The sequence below is a fragment of the Aulonocara stuartgranti genome, assembly GCF_965226115.1.
Source record: "Aulonocara stuartgranti genome assembly, chromosome: 9".
Lineage (NCBI taxonomy): Eukaryota > Metazoa > Chordata > Actinopteri > Cichliformes > Cichlidae > Aulonocara > Aulonocara stuartgranti.
In genome coordinates this window covers 22332961-22348773 of record NC_138960.1, presented here as the reverse complement: position 1 = coordinate 22348773, position 15813 = coordinate 22332961, and the positions used below count along the sequence as shown (strand labels likewise).

At 39.3% G+C, this 15813-nt stretch overlaps 1 protein-coding gene across 3 annotated transcripts; it reads left to right on the top strand.

Annotated features, from left to right (window-relative positions):
• The first annotated feature begins 7943 nt into the window (after positions 1-7943).
• adcyap1a (adenylate cyclase activating polypeptide 1a) lies at positions 7944-13593 on the top strand. 3 transcript variants are annotated; one of them, XM_082546029.1, is made up of 7 exons: positions 7944-8280; positions 8514-8618; positions 9177-9311; positions 10001-10105; positions 10899-11033; positions 11593-11713; positions 13114-13593. In XM_082546029.1, the coding sequence occupies exons 2-7, from the start codon at positions 8521-8523 to the stop codon at positions 13120-13122; spliced, it is 603 nt and encodes a 200-aa protein (XP_082402155.1). In that variant the 5' UTR covers positions 7944-8280; positions 8514-8520; the 3' UTR covers positions 13123-13593. The 3 variants fall into 3 exon arrangements, with proteins under 3 accessions (XP_082402155.1, XP_082402156.1, XP_082402154.1); XM_082546030.1 differs by lacking the exon at positions 10001-10105; XM_082546028.1 differs by having other exon boundaries at positions 11593-13593.
• Positions 13594-15813: the final 2220 nt, after the last annotated feature.

Here is a 15813-nt window from a genome sequence, read left to right as displayed (position 1 = left end):
TAACAGTACTTAGTGAAACATTTCGGCATACGTTTGTGATTTTCACATGGTTTGTCTGTAAAATGTGAAGCTCTTGTATTGCAGTGGTAATTCTATCCACTTTAATGGACTATTGTTATCAATGTTTCCTCTAAACTGCGCGCGTGCGCAATTGCGCACTGCTGGCACGGTCTCTGCGCACAGAAAATCTGCGTTGCGCACAGAAAAAAAAATCTAACTTGACTTGAAATTAAAATTAAAACTTTAACAATTCTGTTTTGCAGTGTTAGTCAGTAAGTGACTGGCTGCTCCCTTATGGGATTAGAACGGTGCCACCTTATCCCATAGTCCAGCCAATAATGCGATTCACGTTCATCTATACGCAGCTAATCAACGTCGTTGACAGGCTATGACAGCGTCCTTATGTGCTGACACCGGTGTTTTAGCTGGCAAAGCAGCTGATGTGGAGTGAAGCCACGTTGATGACGTGTAGAACCATTGGAGATGTGAGCAGGACAGACGGAACAATTGACAGAAAAAGTGTGGACTTTATACCAGTTTTTAAATTGTGTTGATAGACCACGTAAAACCAGAGTTATGATAAAAATAAATGCAATGTTTGGTTTCCTTCTTGAATACTATCGTTGTTTATATTTACTGCAGGAAGAAACGGTAAAAACGGCGTTTTATAAGGAAAACCTCGAAAGCACTCTCCGCCTGTGAGCAAACCCCTGCCCTCAGCCTTTCCTATTGGTGGAAAAATGTACCATGTCGACCAATCAAAAAATGATATGGCAACATGGTATTTAGTTGATTAGGAAGGGGGGAAGTTTTAGGAGTGACAGCGGTGTTTTGAGCTGTGACAGATTTGCAACGTTTAGCACGAATCTTGTGTAGTTAGTGTGTAGTGTAGTCAATAGTTTTGTTGTGTGTGTCAGAACAATGAGGCAACTGCTGAATGTTACAGGAGTGATACATCTCCTGTTGTCAGGCCTGCAGGTACCAGGCCGTTGTTCTCCTTTATCTCATAGTGGACAGAAATTATTTTTTGGAGTGACACAAATAATTTGTGTGGCATCAAATTTGATGCAGAACAGCTGATTGTTCTGTAAATAGTTTGAAATGTTTATTTAAAAAACGCCTTGGCTGCATTTTTAGGTAAACAGCTGCAAAAAACGTTGTTGTTTGCAAAACTCAGTAACTTTTTTGAAGAAGTAACTATATAATTAATTGCCCAACATTGGTCATTATTTACTGTATTTTGCAGACAGAGAGTTACAGGACTCTCTCCCAGACCCACAGACTCAACCTCATAATACAAGTCAGAGCTTTATAAAAAAAAAATAAAAATAAAAAAAAAATAAAGTTTTGTTTTCAAAATTTTCATTTTTTTTTTACATTTTCATTGTAAGTGGGCTAAAGCAGTTAATTAAAAGTCTAACATAAATGTAAATACTGTAATCTGATTATTTTAATAAACCATGTGACTTGGATGGATGTGATGCTGGCGTGACCACAGTGCACACGTCTGCTGTTGCTCACAGTGGTCCAAGGGACCGCTCAGGGAGTTTGTGTATTCGCTCTGTGACACATGAAAAATTAGAGGGAACATTGATTGTTATTATAATGAACACTCCTGCCTCCTTTTTTACACCATTAAATTAACCACAGGATGTCCTTTCTCTTCAGTTTTGGACTCCTCTATCTTTGCCTCCTACATATGGTACATTCCTATTTTTAACACTTTTATAATGTGGTACAAATCCTATATTAATTAGGTTTGGCAAGAAAAGCAACAGCACCTTGCGATTAACCTAAAGATAAGGTGATTAAATATTAATATACTTAATTAGTAATGATACTTATGAATGTCTTTTTCTGCATAACAGCTTTACTTTTTGAGTTATTTCATGTTGAACCTTCTAATTACTGCTTTTTGGTGGTTAATACAAGGAATACAAACCATCCTGCTTTGGTTAGTCTATAGTCATTCTATCTTAATAACCCAAAATATATCTTTTTGTGTGAGAAAAATTACAAGTGTTGATAGTATTCAAATCAAACCTAACTCTTTATATGTTCCTATTTTAAGTCTTATTATCACTGATTCATTAGAGGGTTGATGATTCACGCCTCACACAGGTTCCCAGTCCTGAAATTGCTTCCTCGTCACACTTTGTAAATTCATTATATCACTCAGCTACTTCAGTTAAATGTTTTTTTGTTGTTGTTATTGTTTTTACTGGAAGTCAGTTGAGGCAGATAGTTTTTGAACTCATTTAGGCGTAGAGGAAGACATTCAGCAGTAGTAGAACTACCACCATTATTCATTAACTGTTTCCAAGATTATCACACTACTGTGTGTGAAAACAAGCAACTCGATACCTGATTTTCTGCTTAAAAAGTAAAAGTAAACATAGCTGTTCCTGATAAGTGCAACTGGAAATAGATGGTGCATAAATTATACTCGTGTCTGCTCACAAGCATCGCTGTTCTTTGCTATGAAGCGACACAGATGTTTCTCCTGAAGTAGTGAAAGTTATGATTTCTATTTAATTTTTGGTTCAGAAATTATAAAAATAAATCAAAATGTTGTTTCGTGTATGTAAACCACACAGTGATTAGCGCTGCTGTCTCACAGCAAGAAGATCCCGAGTTCAACTCCACCAGCAGGCCGGAGCCTGTCTGTGAGGAGTTTACATGTTCTCCTCGTGTTTACGTGGGTACTCTGGTTTCCTCCCACAGTCCAAAGATATGCAGTTAATGAGGTTAGGTTAGGTTAACTTGTGATTCTGAACTGCTCATAAGTGTGAACGTGTATAACACCTCTTGCCCTATGGAAGCTGGAAAATTTCCATTTCCTTCATGGGAAATTGACTTGATCCTGCATTTAACTACTATTAGCCTGAACTTACTGACCTCTTGATCCCCAAAACACTGCGGTTGCAGTAAAAATAAACCTGATTAGAAAAATTCTGTTTAATTCCATTTTATTAATATAGCACCTAATCACAACAACACCCGTCACAAGGTCAAGACCCTACAATAATCAAGAGAACCCCTAGCAATCAAGCGACCCCATATGAGCAAGCATTTGGGGACAGTGGAAAGGAAAAACTCCCTTTTAACAGGAAGAAACCACTGGTAGAACCAGGCTAAGGGAGGCATGTAATCATCTAATTATAAATCTGTGAGATGGATATGAATATTTTTTTTCTCTAATGGTTACATTTTTATTTGTGATGAAATTCATGTCGTTACTAGTTATGGTTATGGTTAAACCATTAAAGCCAAGCGTATCGTATTTGATACATGTGTTTTTGTGAGTTTTTGAGTCTTCTACATCATCATTGTGACTTTTTTTTACCCTCAAAAAATGAAATAAATTGCATGACACATTTTTAATGACTAAATTGCAAAAATATGGCTTATGTAGCAAATGGGATACAAATTAAAACTTGTATATGCGGATTAAAATTTGATATATTTTCATATATTTTGTCTAAAGGTTCAACAAACCCTCTATGATCAAAAAAATAAAGATATACTTTTTTGTCAGCCCGGCTATAGTGCTGAAGAGAAACCTAGGGCTGTTATTATCTTAATCAGTGATGAATAGTAAGTAAGGACGGGGCTGTGGCTCCCCACACCCTCTAGCAGATCATTACATGAAGGAACCTTTTAAATACAAGCACGCTCATGCTCACAGGTGTACACACGGGTGCTCACACACACAAACTACACCCTTTTTGGCTCCTACCTCAAAGCACACTGTGTGCTGTCGATCTTACGTGCTGCACAATAATGTTTAATATTTAGTATTTACTGTCATATTCCCATAGATCATCGTGATGTTGTTTATTATGTTGCTCTTTTTTTCTGCTTGTTTTCTCTTTTTTCTTTCTCAACAGGTGATCCACGTGATTGATATATGTATTTTTTGTCTTCTTATTTTGTTGGTTTTTGTTTTTTGACCTTTATCCTCGTCCCTCTTCCCCGCTGTTTTTCTTTCCCCCTTTCTTTCGCCCCTTTCTTTTCCCCAGTCAAGTCTTTCCCGTATTTAGCAGGTTCAAATAAAATAAACAATAAAAGGCGAATCAAATAGACCAATACGGCAAGGCTGGGTTTGGTCGATTTGGTAAAGTAAATCCGTTGGGCATCTTTCTTTGCCTTTAGACAATAATTCTGATGGCAAAAGAGCCAAACGGGACAGGCAAAAAAAAAAAATAAATAAAAAAAAAATAAAGAAATGTAATTTTTTAAAATGTTTGAAATGTTAATACCTAAATATTTAATATTGCCAGTATGAAGCGGGAGGGAGGGGTGCTGAGCTGCAGAATCCCAGGCCTCCTCAAAAAGCATCAGAATGGACGATTTATCCCAGTTTATTGTGTAGTTAGAGATTTTTGAGAAGTTGATAATTATTTTGAAAGTTTCCTGTAATGAGTTATGTGGGTCTTGTAGATAGAGTAATTTTGGCATATTGGGATATTTTGGCATATTGCTGCATTAATGGATCAATGAAAATGGTGAATAAAGATGGAGAGAGTGGACAACCTTGTCTGGTTCCCCAGTGAAGAGTGAAATTTGTGATGTGACCCCATTTGTAGCGATTGTTCTTTTGGGTGAAGTGTAAATATTTTTATCCAGTCGATGAACTACTTTCCAAAACCCAGTCTGTGTAGAGTGCTGAATAGAAATGTCCAGTTAACTTTATCAGATGCCTTTTCTGCCTCTGATGATAGAATTTTTTATATGGTGTTTAGAGGTGAGACTTACTAAGTTTTCTGGTTTTGATGAAACCGGATCGGTCTGGGTGGATTAAAACTTTTTCTATTCTAGTAGCTAGGGTTTGCTAATGGAGTCAAGTACTTCTGATTTAAAGCTTTCTTTTTCAGAGTTCAGGCTGTACTGAAGAATAAAAGTGGTAATTGACTTCCAAGCTCATTAGAACTGTGTAATATCTTTCTTTTTTGCATTATATACTATATTTCCATGTAGAGTGGCACATCTCTGCACCCATTTCCCATTTTCCTTGCAAAAAATAAAGAAATGAGGGATAACTCATTACCCCTTTAGTTGGAACTATAGCCCATGCATAAGGACATGTCCAAGGAATGAACCTTACATCTTTATGGTTTACAGTATTAGGATCAGCTTTTGTTAACATAAGGAAGCTGAATTTGTACAGTGTGTCTGTTGATACAGACATGTACACCTTACAAATAAGATTTTCAAAATCCACGTCTGCCACATTCTGTCAACACTTGTCATTGTAAAAGCTGAGTACTGCCTACTTGAACTGTGAGACTGTAACATTAATAAAACTCTTTCAACACAACATGTCAGCACCAGAAGGTGCTATAAAAAGCTAACAGTGCTAAAATTAGAATGAGTCATATGTTCCTCTCTTGTCTTGTTTGGGGTGATAAAGCTCATCGTGGTCCGCTGTGATTGTTCAGATCTCTCTTTCCAAGCAGGAGATATTAAACAGTGTGAAGGGAAGCTCCTGTTTGCTGACCCTTCTAATCAAACAAGAGCATATTTTCTTTTACTGTAACTTCGTTCGCTACTTACAGTATATAAAATATAATATGTGCTATCTGAATACTGGAAACTGGGTTTAATGATTGTTTGCTACAATAAAATCTGGACCAAAAGAAAACAATAATTTTAAACAGTTTACAGTTGAACATAAAATACAGACAGTAAAGAATTAAATGACTGTTCAGGGTAGCAAGTTTATTAATATTCCACCGTGTTTATGACAGGAAGGAGCTTCAAAGGATCTTAACTGTTAAAGGTTAGAAAGGCAGGTGATCCACTATTAAACCCCTCAAAAGCAAACAGGAATACAGTAAAACAATTGCTTAAAGTATGATTGAAACAACATTACAAATAATTGCAATGACACGTCTGCATTTATGTTGAGATTTCTTGTGCATTTGACTTTTTGTGCCAATCTACAATCACTGGGGCCCCTAATATGACACAGTGCACTGTCTTTTCATAGCCACTGGGGCGCAGTGCTCACCAAGAACAAGAAGAAAACCCGAATCCAATAGGTATTTTTAGATAAAATGGGGATTTTTTTGCTATAAATTTTATGTATTCATTGTGTTATTTTTGCACTAAGCCCACCGTCACATGACGTCAAGAGCATCAACTGGTCTGAATCACCCAATACAGATTCAACACGTTTCTGATTCCTCTGCGGACAGCGGACACAGCTGACTCTAAATGAATAGTGCCCAAACGGTAAAAGTAGTCTCAATGAGAAGAAAACCACAAATCTCTTATAGAGTTGCACATTTAAGGACTTTTAACACTTCAGCAACTTTACATTTCACAGAAAATTATTCTAAATTTTTAATTCTCTGACAGCTGTAGTCAGTTTTAAATTTTCAGATCAAGACTTTACCCAAAAAAGTAATGTTTTTCTCTTTAAAATTCAGATACTGTTGTAGATTCACCCTCTTTATGTCACACGTTTCTCATTCATTGAATACAGATTGAATACAGTATATCAGAAAGACATTTTTAGGGTGTATGTTTGTCAGATGATCTCATTAAAATAACCCTTAAAGCCCTAAATAGATAAAAGGATCAAATGTGTGACCACAAAAGGACCAGTTAGAATAAAGCAGAGCAGAACTCTGTATTTTCTTCTTTCCTGCCTCATTATCTTCTGACCTTTTGGAGTGTCTTTTCCTCTAGGCTGAGAACCACTCAACCAAATTCCTTTACACAGAGTAGCTCCACGCTGACAAGCTTCAACAGTATGGTGTTGCATCAATATTGTTGTTTTGTAATTATATTTTTAAGTGGAGAATATAAGCAGTTTATTTTCTCTCCACAATCAGGTTTTTCACTTATGACTTAAACAATTTCAAGTAACTGTATCAAGCAAAGCCAAAGCTCTGCTTCAACAATGTGACTCTGACTCAAATGCTTAATAAAATGTCTGATATTGTGAGTGCAAAGTGAAATAAGTAGAGAGTTAAGCATTATTTTCTGTGCAGTTAGGTAGCTTTCTCAACAGAGTCGTGAAACCATATTTCAGCACCGGATAGCTCCCAAAGACAATAGTTAATGAAACTTAATGTAACATGTATAAAAAGTACTCATAGTACACAGTTTTGCTCATCAGTGAAACCCCAAGTTGTCATTAAGGGTCCCTGAATTGTAAGTTTTCAGATATCCCGTGTCTTTGCACCAATGGTTTATTTGTGGTTGAGGAAACTTCCAATTGATTATCTGTAATATGTGTTAAATAACCCCTTTTAGAAAGTTTATGAGTAAAAATAAGAAACACTGTCACAAAAATCTATCTATCTATCAATAGAATTGTGCTATTATTCTGTAGAGGTCAGATTGTGGGGCAAAAAGCTAAAATTATGAGTACAACCCAAAACGTCCATTCAGTATGGATCCTTCAGCAAGTTCACGTTCAGGCTCTGAACAATACTTAGATATGTGGTTGTGTAACTGAGCCTCATCTCCTCTGCAGAGGCGGACATTTGAAAAACAGGAAGGAAAAACGATTAGCACATTGCAGCTTTTTAAGTCCTTGAAACATCTCTTTGTTGCCTTTAGAGAAACGATCCATTTTTTTTCTAGAAGAAAGCATGACTCATATTTCAGCACCCCCAACACAAACTTCAGCACTGGACAGCTCCCCACCACCTCCACCTCCACTAGGCCCGTCATGTGATCCTATTTATGGCATGACGTCAAATATTGACATTAATTCACTGTTTAATGAATTATAATGTTTGAATTCAAACTTCTTTTTTTATGGCGTGGCTTGGGGGGGGGGGGGGGGGGGGGGTGTCTTTCATTGACGCGAAAGAGGGATGTACTCTAATGGGACTGGTGAGGTGGGTGGGGGGGATGACGCAGCCGCCCACCTACCCCCACCACTCCCCCCTTACCCCCCCCTTACCTACGCGACAAGTGAAAAAGGCATGCTTTCGGAATTATGCATAAAAAAACCAAAGGGAGTACAGTTCGCAGGACGCAGGAAAGTTTTCTGCAGACAAATGTTTGCCGCTTTTCTTCTCCACCGCGACCGAGTCCGCTTAGAAACTCCCCAAAACTGAGCCGCAGGTGCACAGCGGGCTACGCACACTCCGACCAAGCACAAGGGCACCGAAGAAGCTCTTCGCTGAGTAACAGAGGAAGAGAGGAGGAAGGGAGAGAGAGTGCGTGTGTGTGTGAGAGAGAGAGACTGAGATAGAGATCCTATCTCACTCTCCCAGTTGAGGTTTTCAGCGGATCGCGTCCAGCGTCTCGCAACTGGTAAGAGGAGCCACTTTTGGGGAGTTTTTTCTTCTTCTTTTCTTTCTTTTTATTCTGGGTAAAAGTGAGGCGAGTTTAGATGAAAGTCCTGGTGTGTGGTTGTCTGTTTGCTTTGAAACTCAGGTGTGGTGTGAAAGCAGCTAAAGTGAACCTACCTGATCGTAGAGCTGTGCTGTGAGTAGATTCGTTTAACTGTTGCCTGACTTGATGCCGCTTTTTTTTTTCTTTTGCAGCAGGACAATGTCTAGTAAAGCGACTTTAGCACTATTCATCTATGGAATCATAATGCATTACAGCGTCAACAGCTCACCTGTGGGGCTTAGCTTTCCCAGTCTTAGGTATGTATGCTCTTATCCGTCTTTAAGTTTCCCTTTTCAGTCGCTGATTTGTGGTTCATGTGCAGCTCCTGGTGGGCACCGAGCACCCGCAGGGCACAGGCTAACGAGCTTATCTGCTTTAGAGTTAGTTATGTCTGGGAGTATAATAGCCGATTGGATTACTGGATAACATCATCTGACAGCCAATCCATAGGGCTGAGAAACATTCACCAGGGAGCGGCGGTAATGAAATTTAAGCTACTGAGGCAGTGAACTACGGCGTCTCAACCTGACCTGCAGCCATTAATACACCAGATGTATGTGATTGAATGATTAATAGAAACGAGTTTACTGGGTTTAAACAAGTTTAAATCCCAATTAGTTAAGAGAATTTCGTGTGACTAATCCTTATAATTCCAACATTTAAAAAACAAATGTTGTGAAAAGAGTTCCTGAAACTCCTGATGTCTGATCTTCTTTCTGAGTTAGAATTTCATGTGAATATGCGAATAATATGCTACATGAAGTGCAGATGTGAAGAGAAACTGGGAAAAACTGTCCATTCTTACTTTTATTCAGACTTGATGGCGATGTTTATGATGAGGACGGCAATTCCTTACCGTCCCTGGATTACGACAGAGATCAAATTGAGGCGAGGAGCGCTCCGTCTGTCGCTGACGACGTCTACACTTTATACTACCCTCCGGAAAAAAGGTGACTTTCATGTCGGCTACGAAAAACTCCCCCACCCCTTCTCTCTTTTCTCTCTCTCTCTCGCTCAACGTTGCAGACATCCATGTTGAACATCTCATCGCCGTACAGTCCCTATTTATGTCCATGTATGTGTATGTTACGTGTTAATCAGTGTATTGTCGAGATTTTGTAACTTCAAACACGAAGGTTTTATTTTAATCATTTTTTTTGTTTTGAAGCTTTAACAAAAACAAAACAAAAAAATCAGTCTGCTTTGAAACGAGGGAAAAGTCATTGATTAAAGTCATTAAAATTTAATGAAAGAATAGAGACGATGATGAATATCTTCACTTTCCAAGAAAAAGGGTGGGGGGGGGGGGAATCAGCAACGTCTCTCTGCGTCAGGATGCGCTGAATTTATCTCCCGTGAAGACTCAAAAGCTTGTTTTTCTTTAAATAAGCTAAAAAAAAATTAGTTATTTTGAATCAAGAGGAATGTCTTGGGGAAAATAATGCTTTTTACGGATTCACTGTAAATCACAAAGGAAATGATCTCATAGTGACTCGTAGAGTTTTTACTTAAAGGGTGGAGGGAGGTTTAAAAAAAAGCCCGTTTTAGGCCTAAATAATCGATTTAAGGTGGATATTTTTGCAGTGTAGCGACTTGACATTGTGTGGTGATTTTACTGTGTGGCTATCTATCATCCCAGAACGGAAAGACATGCAGACGGCATGTTTAATAAAGCCTACAGGAAAGCGCTGGGTCAGTTATCAGCAAGGAAATACCTTCATTCTCTGATGGCAAAACGTGTAGGGTAAGAGCTTCTTCTTGGTTGTCACCTCTTCTTTTCTTATATTAAATGTGGTCTGTCCTATGTGTGTTTTTCCCCCGTTGGTTTTCTTTAAAAACTCATAATTCACGCTGTTACACGTATTGTATATGTCTGTGGTCCCATTATCTCCCAGCGTGCTGCTAAATAAATCGCCCTCTGAATCAGCCTTTATTAATGCTATAAAAAAAATCGTCAGGGGGAACACAAATGGGCACTTGATTGATTTGGGAAGTGTCGTTTTCTGAGCTGGCTGCAATCTAAAGGCGCAAAGGGAAGAATTAAGCCGCACAAGTTTAAATTTATCTCCAAATGAATTATTTATGGGGACTGAGTCCCAGTGGTTCCCGGTGGAAGGAGGGGTGGGGTGTGATGGAGGGGGTTGCAGTTCCTCTATAGCCTTATGAGCAGGCCCATCACATCTCAGTGCAGGCATGAAAAATAGTGAAGGGGTGGGTTAAAAGTTAAGCAGAGGGAACATGAATCAGTGTGGAAAAAGCCTTTGTGAGATCACTATTCTGCTCACTACCATGCTGCCTGTTTTTGTCAGTAAATCTCCAACAAATGTTTTAAACTGAGGATGCAGAGTGAGTGTATCCACAGCTCTCCTGGCTGGTGATAAAAAAGGAGGAATGTGGTTATACAATGATTTTCCTTTTTAAGGAAAAACACAAACAAAATAGATTTAGCACCACAGGCTGTACATATGGGTGGGTCTTGTGAATGCATCATGTATCCGTGTGCTGGTAGTGAGACCCGCCTCTCGTCTCTCCCACAGCGGGGGGAAAATGTTGGATGACAGCTCAGAGCCCCTCTCCAAGCGACACTCAGATGGGATCTTCACAGACAGCTACAGCCGCTACAGAAAGCAAATGGCAGTCAAGAAATACCTGGCGGCGGTCCTTGGGAAAAGGTATAGACAGAGAATTAGAAACAAAGGACGGCGGCTGGCATATTTGTAGCATCTTCCTCCTCCTCTCCTGAAAAACAAAACAAAAACAAAAAAAAACCAAAATCAAAGTGTGTGCAGCCCCAGATGAAGTCATTTTGAAATCTGACCAATCAGTGGATCGCTTTTGTGTTCTTAAACATGTATTTATGTATGAAGTAAGCCATTAAAATGAATATTTTGATAATAATATTGTTTTTTATTTTGTACTTAAAGCACTTGAGAACGCACATATCTACTTTGTGGACCAATTTTTCTTTGTTTGTTTGTTTGTTTTGTTGTTGTTGATTTAAGAAAATTTAGCCTCTATTTCTGTATTCATTGATTTACTTATTTTAGGCTAATTTATTGAGGGGACACAGTTGTCTGACGTGACTCATATGCTCCAACAGCCCTGTCTTTTAAAAAATTAGCAAAGAGACATGAATGTGAGGAAAATAAATAGTTTAAAAGACAATCAATGTATTGAATGCTGCTTTTTGTGACGTGACATTAAGAGTTTAGTTGTCTTTATTCACAACAGCCTTGAAGACATAGGTTTTCACCATATCCTACAAGAAATAGACTTTGATGCCCTCCCGGACGGGGAAGAGTTTGAGGCTTTTTTGGGAGAATGGCTGAAACAGTTCTCTCCCGAAATCCCGGTGAGTTTCAGGCTCTTTCCTGAGGCCGTGTCCTTGCAAGGGGCTTCTTACGCCCCTCCTTTTTCCCCCTCCTCACCTTCAGCTCTCGTTTCAAACACTCAAAACTCAACCTCTTCTTCCACCTCATCTGTGCTCCTGTCTCTCTAGACTCTCACAGATTTTTACTTTTAATTAACCCATCTATCCACAAAAAAGTGTGGAGAGATGGAAAAAAAGTAATTTTAGTTGGCTGGAAAAAATGCCAGTTTTGTTTAAGTAAATTTGAGAGGCTTGTCAAAATAAAAGCCTCCAAATCTGAGATGAAGACCAGAGTACTTTTGAGGTTTTTCTTGCCCTTTTTCTTCCTTGGTGTTTACAAAGTGAGCACACACACACACACACACGCACACACACACACACACACACACACACACACACACACACACACACACACACACACACACACACACACACACACACCTTTGACTCGTGTAAAGTGCCAATCTTGTGTTTTCTGGATTCTGTGTTTTGGAAACCTCTTATCCTGCTAAAGGTTTTCTCACGCCTCTCTGCCCATTTAATAAGTATCACGAACATCTCAAGCACCATCAGGCAAATTTAAAAGAAAAAAAAAAAGAAATGATACTTGTTACATGGTAACTTATTCATCAGTTTGTTCTTTGTGAGAGACATAACAAGGCAGTTTGAAGCTTTGTGTTTGAACCTTCTGGGTCTATTGTGCTTCCATTCTCTGTCATGTGAACCGATGTAAAAACTACAGTAGATTGCATGATTAAAGTAATTGCACTAGCCACCGCATCTGTGCAGACGACTCCAACTAGATGGTTTTGCTTGCTTTCTGACTACTACAAACATACACGCCTTTCATTTCTGGATGTTGTTTTGTGTTCTTTTCTCTTCACTTTTCCCTCACATTTCTACACAAAGCTGTATGTCCTCTCTGAATGCACTGGCGAGAGTTTCCCAATCTAATGTCATACTTTATGGGTTTGTTACTTAGGCAAGGGAGATTTTTGTAATCTACTGTTGAATTGTGTGCGAGAAAAAATAACTGTGGACGATTCATTTTCTAGTATCTTTATACGGCAAAAGCCACAATGATTGATTATATTAAAAAAAGAGAGAGTGAGGATATGATGTAAGCAGGGTTAGAAACACACAAAGAGAACTGAAGTAAGGGAAGCAGGGGTGGGTCAAATGACAAAGAACATGCTGATTTTGAAAGGGATCAGGGCAACCAGCATGGTTAGACCAAAAACTCAAAGTCTTAGTGGTCCCCCGCCGCCCCTACAATCTGCACACTTCTTACCAAATGTGTTAGGAAGGAATAACAGCAGGGTAAACGTTTCCAATTTGTGTTTACTGTATCAATCTTTCTTTAATTTTGCATTCCCCTCTAGGGTTTGTGACGCAGGAAGCAGTTTGCGGCTGTGGTGCCTTGCATCGACTTTAAAATCGCCATGAATCCTAGATGGCTATTTAGTGGCCCTACAATGCTGCACATCATCAGCTTACATTTCACCCTTTTGTTGTTGTTGTTGTTGCTGTTGTTTTTGTGTTGCACAGATGTTTGATATAGTCTTAAGCATCATTCATCTTAGACGTCAAGCACTGTTGCTTGCGCTGCTTTCTTTTTGTACTTTGTGTTTAGAGCACTAGATGTGGATTTTTGTGAAAATAAAGCGAAGAAGCAGTTTTCCGCACTCCATAAAACATTATATGTATGGTAATTCAAAGCGCCAATAGCCTTACGAAAATGAAATAATCTTCAAAGATATATATATATATATATATATATATATATATATATATATATATATATATATATTTACTGTGTGGAAAGTGAATATTAGACTACTTCTTCGAATGGCCGTCTGCAAGGGTCAAGTCAATAAATGTTTAAAAAAAAAAAACGTGTTGTAAGATTTGTATGAATAAATTTTTGTAAACAACAAAAAATTTCGTCTAATCTTTGAAGCCAGTATCAACAGAATTCATAACGTTTGAGAGGACCCTAACTAGTGATGAAAACCTAAATCACCACATTCTTTCAAAGGAAAGAGACTATCCGCTCGACAGTTTTGAAGGGATGTTACGGTACATGAGAAAGGACATACAAATTAAAAGAAAAAATCTGGTCAAAGAACAATGGTGAAATATTAACAGCATGAAATATCAAATAAACTGCACATAGCCAGATAAGACAAAACGACATCATGCAAATGAACCAAAGAGTGGAATTTATGTTGGAATAACCAAAATAGGAAACAGACATTGCTTCTTTATCAACAGTGGGTTTAATTTTGTTGTGAAAAACCCCACCAAACTGCAGAAACAAAGGAAAGCTGGTGAAAGGGAGACCAAAAGATCCAAGTCTCTGCCCCATTTTCACCGTGACTCAGTCAGTTTGGCGGAGGAACTGTGACACCAGTTGGCCGGGTGACTACCTCCCCTTGGGAGAGCATGAGTAAAGAGACGTGGGAGGGATCACCCAGCCTGCGCCACACACTGCTTCGCTGCACTTTACACCTCTCTGGGACTTCAGCAGTTGCGACCAAAGGCCTGCAGGACTGGTGGAACAGTTGGGCTGTCTGAACACTGGTACTGGCACTCTGTGAAAGGAAGAACTGGTGTGGGCTGGTTTTGAACAGAAAGTACAGGGTACATGCATACATCCACATGTTTTTTAAAAAAATGAAATGTCCAAACCTATATGGGAGGTGCTTCCTTTTATATCCCTAAAAATCTTCTTCCTTGTAAGATAAAGGTGAAGGAATCCTCGAAATAGCTGCAGGCCAGGGTGATGCAACAATTTTCAATATGTAAAAGACTATTTAAAAAAACCCCAAAATGAGACTCCAACATAAAATTTGCACAATTATATGGCATTTGATATGCATATATATTCACACAGTGTATCATTAGAATGTATATGGACCAGTGCTTTTGGTTAAACATTGCTAACAACTCTTCCAATACTTGCTCACATTTTCCAGTAGCTATACATGTTAGCAGATGTGGACTTCACAGTTTATCTTCAGTACCCCTTCCTGGCCAAATGTAGACCTTGTTTGGGTCCTAACACTTTTTCTGAACTTTGCAAAGTGCAGTTTGAGTTGTTAAAGTTTTCAATATCTGCTGCAAAAGACGTCTGTTGTTTCCGGTAAACTTTAATAAAGGCGTCAGCAGGATGCTACTGTAAATCTACAGAATGCCCATGTTTATGATCTATGTGGTGACTATCACTATAACCACTACATGCATGAATGATAAAAATAGTACGATGTGAATCTCTATCAGCCCAGTGTGTCTCACTCCCGCTGAGACTCCTGCGTTGTTGGAGCAGCCGATGGCATTTGGAATACCACCACCCACCCTGTCGCCCTCATCTCTCGTCTTTTCCTCACAAGTGACACCTTTTAAAACTTGTGTGTCTGTCTCAATGCCAGCTAATGACCTTAAATAGATCCCCATATTTCATAATACCTGATAATAGCGCAGAAGAGAGAAGGACCTTTTCTATAGATTGAAGGCTTGTCTGCACGTCCCCCGCTCTCCAGACCGGCCCTCTGTATTGCCTGAAATCTCTTTAAAGGGCATCAATTACAATCACATCACTTGCGACAGTGAGTAGTTGCAGCAGGACACCGCCTTGCGCGTTATGGGATGTTAGACAGTGCGACCACACAAAGCCTGCTGTGTCTCTCTCGGCTCCCTTGTGTGCGTAATAACCCCCTCTCAGACATGAAGGCAGGGCTTTGATTTTCATGGCTGCGGCCTCAGCTCTCAGCGGAGCGCAGAGAGAGGATGATCAATGGGAGTGATCTGATTCCTTTGGCCCGTGCCAGACCCTTTCTTAACCCTGCTAACCCAATCAGCCAGTGTTGCCAGGCAACCAGTCCCAGGAGGATGCGTTGCAAGTGGGTGGGGTGCCAGTGGCTTTCCTGAGTACCAAAAGATCACAGTGGATATATTTCACTCAAATGGCACCAGTCTCAGCTATGTTGTCTTCTACAGGCTGAAATTGCAAGGCGCAGGGAGGGGCTGATAAACAGGCTCTCATATAGGCGAGCAGAGGTTGAGTAATGGGTAGTGATCCA